General features: G+C 32.5%; 1 protein-coding gene across 1 annotated transcript; it reads left to right on the top strand.

Annotated features, from left to right (window-relative positions):
* Positions 1–6,769: 6,769 nt before the first annotated feature.
* On the top strand, positions 6,770–11,810 carry LOC133816724 (sucrose synthase 2-like). The gene is made up of 15 exons (XM_062249063.1): positions 6,770–6,853; positions 7,252–7,384; positions 7,486–7,637; positions 7,747–7,939; positions 8,026–8,144; positions 8,230–8,446; positions 8,632–8,727; positions 8,842–9,015; positions 9,185–9,301; positions 9,391–9,557; positions 9,661–9,885; positions 9,979–10,300; positions 10,396–10,640; positions 10,753–10,891; positions 11,256–11,810. The coding sequence occupies exons 1-15, from the start codon at positions 6,789–6,791 to the stop codon at positions 11,292–11,294; spliced, it is 2,403 nt and encodes an 800-aa protein (XP_062105047.1). The 5' UTR covers positions 6,770–6,788; the 3' UTR covers positions 11,295–11,810.
* The last annotated feature ends 208 nt before the right edge of the window (positions 11,811–12,018 follow it).

Consider the following 12,018-nt stretch of genomic DNA (forward strand, 5'->3'; position numbering starts at 1 on the left):
GATTGTAATATTTTAATTAATTAATTAATTAGAGAGGGCCTACGCTCAATATTTTTCTGCTGGTATTGTGCTATTTTATATATCTCTTGTATATAATGGAAATTTTTTGTTTTATCGGAATATTTTAAATATTTAATAGAATATAATTTTAAAATTAACTAAAAATAGATATTTATTAAAATATCATTATTATAATAATATTTAATATAATACTATATACATAATAATTATATTAATATAAATTCAAATTCAAATGTTATAAAATATTATTATTATAATAATATATAATGTAAGGCTAGATATTTAATAATTATATTAATATAAATCTAAATGTTATAAAATATTTTTATGATAATAATATATAATCTTATTTTTTTTACTAATAATATTTGATACAAGACTAGATATTTAATACTTATATTAATATAAATTTAAATATTATAAAATACCATTATAATAATATATAATACATAATTTTAATTTTTATTAAAAAAATTATTATTTATGTTTGGAAAGGATATCATATTATATATAAAATTATAAATAATATTTTGATTTAATTTTTCATTTAATATATTTATGTCATTCTTTTATATATAATATTGTTTATTTATTTGAAATTTATATGACAACGATCAAGTTTAATTAATATAATTAATAGATTCTATAAATAACACCAAGCAAACGTTCATTGTACGTTACTTGTATCTAGTAATAAAATAAATGTAAACATTGGTTTAAAATATACTTGTTGAGAGTTTTTATTATTGCTTGTTTAGCAATATATTAATTGAGTATTGTTAAGGAGTATTTTAAGGTGTCCAATAATATTTGAAGTAATATAATAATTATTTATTGATGTGCAAATTAATATCGAGTCTTATATTTGTTTTAATAACCCTATATATTTTAATTTTATATAATAAAATATATAGAATTCGATATTAAATTACATGATATTGTTCACAGTACCAGCAATGGTCTTACTAAACCGAAAAATCTATTGGTAATTAAAGATATATATATATAAATAAACATATAATAATAAATATACGCATATCATATCATATGATCCTCACCATCATCTAATAACAAAATAGTATAGTTACGGTATAACTTAAGGAATATGATAAAAGATTATCAAGAGAATCAAATACCTAACTTGATAGCAGTAGCACTAAAAAAGTACGTATTTGATATATATTCTAATAATAATGATAAAAGTATGGCAAATATTTAGCGCATTCTAAATGCTATATATGACTCTCTCCAATGTGAATGGCTTCTATTATATGTGTTATATATATTTTTATTAAATATGAAGTTTTATTTTGATCGGCTAATCTATAGAGTCCAAGAAAACATATTATTTCATATTCTCTCATTCTCCATCATAAATAAATACACAGAGAAAGAAAATTGTATTTTTGGAAGATCTAAAGCAATTCCCAATAGTGATTTCAAATTAGTACTTTCACTAATAAATTATTATTCCATTCAGCCAAGAATCTATATAGGGCTATGGTGTTTATGTATTTTTATTAAAGCAGTAACATGATTAGGATCAAGGGGCCAAGTTTTATAATACCACACTTAGAAATATTTTTGAGACGGCAATTGCAATATTTTTGTAGGATGTTGAGTTTCAGGGTAAAAATAAAGTTAGAGATATTGCTTTTAAAGAGGAATTGGATTCAAACTGGGTTCCTACCATCTCTTTCGACAATGTTTCGATTCTTACACCTATTATTGATTAATAAGTGAATTTGGAACTTTAACAAGACAATGTTGAACAACCCTCAATTCAAGATTAGGGTACACTACTACTACAAAAAAAAAAAATCATTTTGTGTCAGTCAAACACATCAGTCAACAGAGTTGACTAACAACGTTGACCAAATATTGGTATTTGCATCAGTTGGGAGGTCACACAAAAAAAAAACGGCAACGGCGTCAGTACTAAAATTGACACTGTTTACTTTTGCAGTTTACGGTAGTTTTGCACAGTCACAAATATGCTTATTTGCATCAGTGGGCCACTGACACTAAAGTCCATATTAAAAAAAAACTTAAGGGTCAAAGCCCATTTCAATTTAACCTAATTTTCCCATGTGTGTCTCTTTCTCTTCTTAATCGTTCTCTCATCTCTTTCCCAGCCTATCTCTCTCTCACGGTCCCTCTCTCACTCACTCACTCATGGCGACGAACGGCAACGGTTAAGGGGTCATGAGCAAATGGCGCAAACAACGGGGGCTCATGGGTCTTGGGCAAAGGGTGGGTAACTCTGTGTGTGTGTGTGTGTTGTTTAAGGTGAGGGGGCTCGGGGGTCTTGGGAAAACAGCACAAACGATGGGTTCGAGGTCTTGGGCAAACAGTGGGGGCTCGTGGGTCATGGGCAACGATAGGGGCTCGTGGGTCTTGGGCAAACGGTGAGGGCTCGTGGGTCTTCTTCGAACGAATGGGTAACTCTCTCTCTCTCTCTCTGTGTGTTGTTTAAGGTTAGTGGGATCAGGGTTGTGGGTGGTCCAGGGGGCATGAGTTTGGGGTTGTGAGCAATGAGGTTGGGAGGGTTTGGGGTTGGGGCATTTTTGTAGCAATTTTCTAGGTCAGAGGGTTTTGGGGTTTGAGCTGTGAGCAATTTTCAGGGTTAGGGCTGTATGACATTAATTTTATTTTGTGATTGTAGATAATGTGTTTATTATTGTTTGATTTAACTTGGAGTCTGAAATGGTAATTACGTTTTATTCTATAAATGATATTCTTTTTAGGGTTATGTTATTGGCTTTAATTTGGTTTACTCTACATGACAGGGAAGGTTTAATTGAAGACCAAGAAATTGAAAAAGAGAAAAATGAAGAATGAAGAGGAAAGTTATTTTGTTTCTTCTGTTTTAGACTTTATTTGAATTAGATTATTATTTATAAATTTTGTGTATAATGTTTTAAATATTATACTATGGGAATATTAAATTCAAATATGTTATATTATTGGACTAATATTTGTGAGTTTTTGAATTTCCTTGAACCGTATTTTGGTGTAATGGTTATTTTAATTAAAATTTGGTTTTTGAGTTTTTTTAATAATATTCGTGTCAGTGCAAAACTAACACAAACGATGCCACAAATGCTAAGGTAGTTTGCGTCAGTGGAGAAGTGCCACAAATGCTATATTTGTGTCAGTTTTTCACTGACGCAAATGCTAGCATTTGGGTCAGTTCAAAACTGCCACAAATGTCACATTTGTGACAGTTGGGCACTGACGCAAATGTCAAGCAGGTTTGTGTCATGGGATTCTGCGTTACTTTTAAAATTGACGCAAAAATTCAATTGTGGCATTTGCGAACTGTCACAAATAACTATTTTTGTAGTAGTGGTAATTACTCCATAAGAACAAACTCAACAACCTCAAGAACTAGTGTCATTAATGATGTCCACAAGAGAAATTAGAAATGATATTTTGGATAATTATATTGTATTTTTTCAAGAACATGAGGATGACAATAGAATGTTGGAAGATGATCCATTCAACTTTTATCAGGCCATGAAAAGTTCTAACTCTCAAAAGTAGATTGATGCCATGAAAGAAAGGTATAATTCTATGCAAGACAATGACGTTCAAGAACTTGTCCCACTACCAAAAGGTGCAAAACCAATTGGTTGTAAATGGATATTTAAAACCAAGAGGGATACGTATTGTAATGTGGAAAGGTATAAAGTGTGTCGTATAGCTAAGGGCTATACTAAGAAAGAAGGCATTGATTTTACAGAGACTTTCTCTCTAGTTTCATTGAAAGACATCTTGTAGACAATTGTGGTACTTGTTGCTCATCTTGATCTTGAGCTACATCAAATGCGGATGATAAGACACAACATTTCTCAATGGCGACAGACAATTTCTATAGTGCAACCAGAAAACTTTATGTCAGGAGACCTAAATAATATGGTTTGCAAATTGGCAAAATCCATCTATGGACTTAAGCAGACTTCTTGTCAATGGTACCATAAATTTCATTAAGTAATTGTCTAGTTTGCTTTTGAGATGAATGTTATTGATGACTGCATGTATCACAAGTTCAATGGGAGTAATTAGTATATATTTTTGGTTTTATATGTCGATGACATATTGCTTGCCACTAATGATATAGACATTTTACACGAAACCAAGAAATTTTTGTGTGCGAACTTTGAAATGAAAGATCTTGGGACACCAATTTTATTTTAGGAATTCAGATACACCGAGACCGCTCTTGGGATATTCTTGGATTGTCACAGAAATGTTATATCAATAAAGTACTTAAGGTTTGGCATGCAAGATCGTAGACTGGGTGGTTGATAAAAGAGACAAATTCATTCTTAGTAATAGTATTGTAAAAGTAACCTTGAAATTCAAGAAATGCAAAAGATTTCCTATGAATCAACTGTTGGGAGTATATAATGTATGCTTAAGTATGTATGCATTTAGATACTGCATACATTGTTGGAATGTTAGGTAGATATTTAAGCAACTCTCGTAAGGACCATTGAATGGTAGCTAAGAAGGGTTATGAGATATCTTCAAAGAACAAATAATTACATGCTCATATATAGGGAACCAAATCATTTGGAAGTTGTAGGATATTGTGAGTCTAATTTTATTGGGTGCCAAGATAGTAGGAAGTCTACATTAGGTTATAATCGAAGGACCCATATCCTATAAAAGTGTCACACATACACTTGTAGATTATTCCACTATGGTGGGAAATTTTTTAGCATGATATGAGGTATCTAAACATGTGATATGGATGAAACATTGTCAATGGATTGCGCATTTTGGAGAATGTAGAAAGACCACTCAAGTTATTTTATGACAATAATTCAGTAGTGTTGTATTCCAACAACAACAAGAACTCATCCAAGTCAAAGCATATTGACATAAAGTTCATAGTTGTCAAAGAAATAGTACAGAGTAAACAAATATCCATAAAGCACATTGGGACAAACTCCATGATAGCGAATCCACTCACAAATGGATTGCCACTCAAGATCTTTCATGTTACATGAGTACACTGCTCATAAGGGTGTGTATTATTTGAGGATATCATTATTCAGTGATTATTGTATTTTATTTGCTTATGTTTGTTTCAAACATTTACGTATTTGGTTATTTTCTATCTAAAATGAAGTATTCAATTCATTCACTGTGTGTTTGTTATGTCTGACCTCACTTAAGTTTTAAGGATGGCTAGTTGGAAGTAGACATGTTTGTTCACATTGCATTTAATTTCCATGTTACTCATTTATGATTGATTTATGCCATATGATTGTATTTGTATACGTGACCATTGATAGGTTTAGTAATGATTAATATGACAAATACCACTTTGATCCTATATAGATATGGTTGGTGGACGGGATTTTTAAAGAATGCCCTTTATATGATAGCAAATTTTGAGTTCTTAAGGTTGTGTATTTATAAGGAAACTTATATTGCCCAAGTGAGAGATTGTTGGATTAAAATCTAATTTTATGGGTACATATGTGTATTAAAGTGTAATGAAAATAATGTATACATACTAGATATCATAAGTTATCTTTATAATTTGATGAGGAGTCAAATTATAAATATTGAAAGTTGATTTTAATGATTAGCTAATATAAAATAAGTAGTGGCCCCAAAAATCTCATTATCATGTAATTTCTTATTCCTCGTCACAGAGAAAAACATGTATTCTTGTAAGATATAAATCTTCAGAACAAACTACAACATTCGCTTCAAATTAGTGATTCCGCCTATAAGTTATTTTTCTCTTTTATATATCAAATAAGGATCTATAGATACATATTATATATTAAAGCAATTTGAGTAACATGATTAAGATATAGGCTTGTGTGTTGAGATATTAATAATATTAATGCATTTTGCTAGAGTATTTTGTATTCCTAAGGATATCATATGACCCCATAACAATATTCATATTTATTGAAGCCCAAAATTCAACAATTTCGCTTTTATTAAAGAAAGCATTTTACCTAAAATGTCTGGTCAATTTTGAATTTGACAGGAACTGGGTAATTTAAGTCAAAATAAATTTGATTAATTCATAATTAAAAAAGAATACCTTGTGACTAGAAACAGCAATGAAAGAGAGTCACCAAGTAAAATGACTACCCAGTGTTCACAAAAGATCATTAATCCTAAAGTTAAAAAGCGATCCAAAAAGCTTTTTTTAATAAAATAAAAAATAAAAAATCTTCCAAATCTGTGTTCGGTGCATACTATCCAGTGGTTTTGCTTGGCTACTCATAGTGAACTCCGCCCACGTCGTGTACATAAAGACCAAACTCTTCAATCTGAGCGTATCTGCAAACTGCTACCACTGGGGCGTTACCTTTATCAACCTTGCAAACGACTGCGTTTTGTAGCTCCCAATGCAAAAAAACGCCGAGGCTGGTACGTATCAGAAAGCGAGGAAAGAAAAGCAGTAGTCTCTTTCTTCGACTTACCATGCGTATGCAGCTTTGCCAGGTGCCGAGTTTCACATCTATCAAAGCCTTTAATTTATCAATACACCATGCAAAATGTAGTGACCGTTTCCTAGCTAGCTATATGATGACTCTCCTTAATTTTGGCCTCTATCTTCAATCATCGATCACCACCTTTCGCTATAAATACTTCGTCCATTCTCTTATTATCTTCATCACCCTGTTTTCTAACTCTCTCTCTCTCTCTCTTTCTATCTATATATTTAAGATATATATACTTTCTGTCAAATCTTTCTTCTTCTTTTTTTTCCGTGAAAAGTTTCGACAATGCGGGAAAGGATTCAGGATACTCTTGCTGCTCACCGCAATGAACTTGTTTCTCTTCTCTCTCGGTAATACATGCATATATATATATTTATGTTTATATGCATATGCATGTTACATGCAAGCATAATCTTGATTTTTGATCATATGTATATATACATCGTACGTGTGTGTATGTATGTGTACCTAGAGTATTACATGCATGTTCATAATTTATTCGGATAAACATCGATCAACAAAAGAATATGCTTGTGTTTTTCTCTGACTCTCTGTTTTCTAGACACAAAAAAGAGAGAGATCTACAACTAAAAAGTTTGTCCATGAAGAGTTCTTAGGTTCTTTGATGTAGTAATCATGAGTTTTAGCTCTGAGATGTGAAACTAATCTTTTTGTCTTTGACATGTGTGTCGTTGTTTGCATATGTGTATATAAATATATATATATATATATATGTATATACATGTAGGTATGTTGCTCAGGGAAAAGCGATTCTACAGTCTCATCAGCTAATAGACGAGCTGAACAATATCGTTAAAGAAGATGAAGGCATGCAAAAGCTCAAGGACAGTCCTTTTAACAAAGTTTTACAGTCCGCACAGGTGAACTAAAACTTAACCTTTGCTCACTTATTATAATAACTACTCACAGTAAAGAAATATTAATCAACAGAGTTCAATATGTATGTGTTATATATCTATAGGAAGCTATTGTTCTACCACCTTTTGTGTGCATTGCAATTCGTCCAAGACCTGGGGTTTGGGAATACGTACGTGTTAATGTTTATGAACTCAGTGTGGATCATTTGAGTGTGGCAGAGTACCTTAAATTCAGAGAAGAACTTGTGGAAGGACAGTAAGGCTTCTTCTTTTCTCCTTTTTCAAATGTTTGGATCACTCAATATTTTTCTTTACTCTATTTACATGGGAACAAACGTAATTAAATCTATGTTTACTTTTTATAGGAGAAATGGAAATTATGTGCTCGAACTTGATTTGGAGCCATTTAATGCTACGTTTCCAAGACCAACTCGGTCCTCTTCCATTGGAAATGGGGTTCAGTTTCTCAATCGTCATCTTTCTTCGATTATGTTTCGTAACAAAGAAAGTTTGACACCCTTGCTTGATTTTCTTCGTGCACATAAACATGATGGCCGTGTAAGTTATAGTTTGTTTTTTCTTCTTCTTGTATATTCGCAGTGGTTCATAAAGATGAATTAATTATCTTATATTATTCTGTATAGGCAATGATGTTAAACGATCGGATTCAAAACATATCCAGACTTCAATCTGCTCTTGTAAGGGTAGAGGAACATCTTTCTAAGCTCCCACTAGCAACACCATATTCTGAGTTTGAATTTGAGTAAGCAACTACTGATCATTAATCTTCTTCAGATTATAGTACCCCCAACTTTGTTTGAAGTTGTCATCTTGCTTTGTTTGAGCAGCTTACAAGGAATGGGATTCGAGAGAGGTTGGGGTGACACGGCTCAGAGCGTGTCAGAAATGGTCCATTTGCTCTTGGAGATTCTTCAAGCTCCTGACCCTTCAACTTTAGAAACATTTCTTGGGAGAATTCCTATGGTTTTCAATGTTGTAATTGTGTCTCCACATGGCTACTTTGGCCAAGCAAATGTACTTGGTTTGCCAGACACAGGTGGACAGGTATCCTAAACTTTGTGGTAACAAATCTCTAATTGGAAACTTTAAATGCTGATTAATAATTTGGATGTGGGTTTTGCTTAGTTCTAGCTCTTTTTATGTTCTCTTCTCGTAAATTTATGATGCCTCTGCTACTCTGACTCTATAAAGTTTACTTTCCTCTTTACCAATAACAAGTTTATTTTCAGATTGTTTATATACTTGATCAAGTGCGTGCTTTGGAAAGTGAGATGCTTCTTAGAATACAAAAGCAAGGACTAGATATTGTTCCGAAAATTCTCATTGTAAGATACATATAACCAACCTATCTTCCAATTTTGGATCTTTATTATAATCCTTAAACTTAAGCTGCATTACATTTCATTCATTTGGTTCATTTATATGAATGGTGGTTTAAGGTTACTCGGCTCATACCTGATGCAAAAGAGACAACATGCAACCAAAGATTGGAAAAGATCAGTGGAACAGAACATACTTTCATTCTAAGGGTGCCTTTTAGGACTGAGAATGGGATTTTGAAGAAGTGGATTTCAAGGTTTGATGTCTGGCCTTACTTGGAAACCTTTGCAGAGGTAATTAAATAATTATGTATTATATACAACATTTCTTGTTTAAAGTTAATATCCCTGCACTAGCTTGAGGCAGGCTTATAGATAAAGTACTTTTAGTGAAGAAAATTGTAGTATGTTTGAGAAGTTTAGCATATATTCTAATTGATTCTATTTCCTATGTCCATATCAGGATGTATCAAACGAAATTTCTGCTGAGCTGCAAGGTGTTCCAGATCTAGTCATAGGGAACTATAGTGATGGAAACCTTGTTGCAACTTTGCTATCTTATAAGCTAGGAATTACCCAGGTTTGAATTAATTCAATCGAATTATGTATATAAAAAGATAGCAAATAAAGTGCTGGTTTCACACTAAATTGATTTTTTTTTTCATTTAGTGTAATATCGCTCATGCATTGGAGAAGACTAAGTATCCTGATTCAGATATCTATTGGAAAAAGTACGAGGACAAGTACCATTTTTCAAGTCAGTTTACTGCTGATCTTATTGCAATGAACAATGCTGATTTTATCATTACCAGTACATACCAAGAGATTGCAGGAAGGTACGTATGTGAGACTTAATTTATCTTTACTTCTCTAAGACTAGAGAAATTGCAAGCTGAAAAAATATTGTACTCATATATTTGGTTCTCATTTTCTCTTAAGCCACAACAATGTTGGACAGTATGAAAGCCACACGGCTTTCACTCTTCCTGGACTTTATAGAGTTGTTCATGGCATTGATGTCTTCGATCCCAAGTTCAACATCGTCTCTCCAGGTGCAGACATGGCGATATACTTTCCTTACTCAGAGAAGGAAAACAGACTCACTTCTTTACATGGTTCCATTGAACAACTCGTATATGGTGTTGAGCAGAACGATGAGCATGTGTAAGTACATGTATATATACATGTATAATTTTTCCATAGAAAATAATTCATGTTATAAATCTTAATACTATATTCTCAATAACTATGATGTAGTGGTTTCTTGAGTGACAAGACAAAGCCAATCATCTTTTCCATGGCGAGACTTGACAGAGTGAAGAACTTAACAGGACTTGTAGAGTGCTATGGTAAGAGCACCAAGCTAAGAGAGCTAGTAAATCTTGTTGTGGTTGGAGGGTACATAGATGTGAACAAGTCCCGGGACAGAGAAGAAGTAGATGAGATAGAAAAGATGCATAGTCTCATTGAACAATACAAGTTGAAAGGTCAGTTCAGATGGATATCAGCACAGATGAACCGTGCTCGAAATGGTGAACTCTATCGCTACATTGCAGACACCAGAGGTGCTTTTGTTCAGGTACGTCTTAGACCCTGGTAAAATTCATGGGAATATTGGACATATATAGTCTTATTACGAAATATTTGATCCAATATCAACTCATGCATATGCAGCCAGCGTTCTATGAAGCTTTTGGTCTGACTGTTGTGGAGTCTATGACATGTGGTCTTCCCACATTTGCAACATGCAACGGTGGTCCAGCGGAGATAATTGAGCATGGTGTTTCAGGGTTCCATATTGATCCTTATCATACTGATCAAATGGCTGAGCTTTTGATTGGCTTCTTTGAACGATGCCAGAAGGAACCTGAACACTGGGACAGAATCTCTGCTGCTGGCCTAAAACGAATCTATGAAAGGTTTAAATACCATACACACGAAGTATATATTTATGTATATGAGACTACCACATTTGAAGTATATTATCTATATATATATAACTTGCTATATGTTACATGTCATATAATTTAGGTACACTTGGAAGATATACTCAGAGAGACTTCTAACATTGGCTGGGGTTTATGGGTTTTGGAAATATGTTTCGAAGCTTGAGCGGCGAGAGACAAGGCGATACTTAGAAATGTTTTACACACTCAAGTTCAGAGATTTGGTAAGTAATTCATATAGATGAGTTTTCAATTTGTTTTGATAAATTTAATGATCTGTGGACAAAATTATATATATTTAAATAGGAAAAAATAATAATGTAAACATTTATGATCACCATTCATGACACGATTATTTATTAAAGAATACTCGTTAATTGTCCACAATTAATGTTTTTCTTTTTTAAGTACGTAGTTGCGAAATTTCAAAAAGATTAATTGAAATGGAAAAAATACAGTAACAATTTTCTTACGTATATTTTTATTTATAAATTTCATATGATAAGTACAAGGAAGTTCAGTTAAGTCATAGTTGATTTGATAAATTTATTTAATTTTGGCTCTTGTTTTGTTGTGATTGTGCTTTAGGTGAAGAACATTCCATTGGCAGTTGATGATCAGCATTGAGCTATATATGTATGTGCACGTAGTCCAAATAAGCCATCGATCTAAGCTTTGCATTTTGTTGTCGTTTGTTGTTTAAATTGTCGTACGTTGAACTATATATGTTGTGTGTTTTGCGTTTTGTTTTGTTTTTGTTTTTTTTTTTGTTTTTTTGAGAGGGTGTTTTTGTTTTCATTTGGTTGGTGGCATTTACGTTGTAACTCGTAGTAGTCGGTGTGTTTGACTTATCGTCATTTTTATACTTTCCTCTAAAGACATGTCTTCCTGCATAATATGTTTAATTAAGCTAAGAAATTAGAGCCTATGAATTATAATTAACAAGGACTTAGCTCGAGTAAAAATGAAATGACACGTCACAATTGAAACCACAAATTTAGGTTATGAAAAATGGAGGTTTTGAATAGCTATTTCAATAGATTTCTCTCTCAATCAGTGGCTTTAAAGCAGTGGAGCAAATTTATCGAACAGAGAGAATGCTCAGATAAAAGCTCTAGAGCAGCACTGTGTTGAGAAATAGAATTCAAGCTTGTTGCGTATAGCAGAATTGTGGTCCCAAGCATAACCATTTCATGTTGCTGCCACTAAATTAGTTGTACAAAAATATTCATTTTGTTATGATTTTGTAAAGGTTGTTAGAATATTCTGTATATGTGTTGATTGCCCTTTGTGGCTCTTTGTATTTTTTACCAGTGTATATATAAAGCAAGCTACACTCCAGCCTAATTTG

The sequence above is a fragment of the Humulus lupulus genome, chromosome 2 (assembly GCF_963169125.1).
Source record: "Humulus lupulus chromosome 2, drHumLupu1.1, whole genome shotgun sequence".
Taxonomy (NCBI): Eukaryota; Viridiplantae; Streptophyta; class Magnoliopsida; order Rosales; family Cannabaceae; genus Humulus; species Humulus lupulus.

Bases quoted from the DNA above. Each gene is read 5' to 3' on its own strand.
- LOC133816724 (XM_062249063.1), top strand. From the start codon at position 6,789: ATGCGGGAAAGGATTCAGGATACTCTTGCTGCTCACCGCAATGAACTT. The intron at 9,016-9,184 runs GTAATTAAATAA...TGTCCATATCAG, and splicing joins ACTTGGAAACCTTTGCAGAG to GATGTATCAAACGAAATTTC. The intron at 9,558-9,660 runs GTACGTATGTGA...TTTTCTCTTAAG, and splicing joins TACCAAGAGATTGCAGGAAG to CCACAACAATGTTGGACAGT.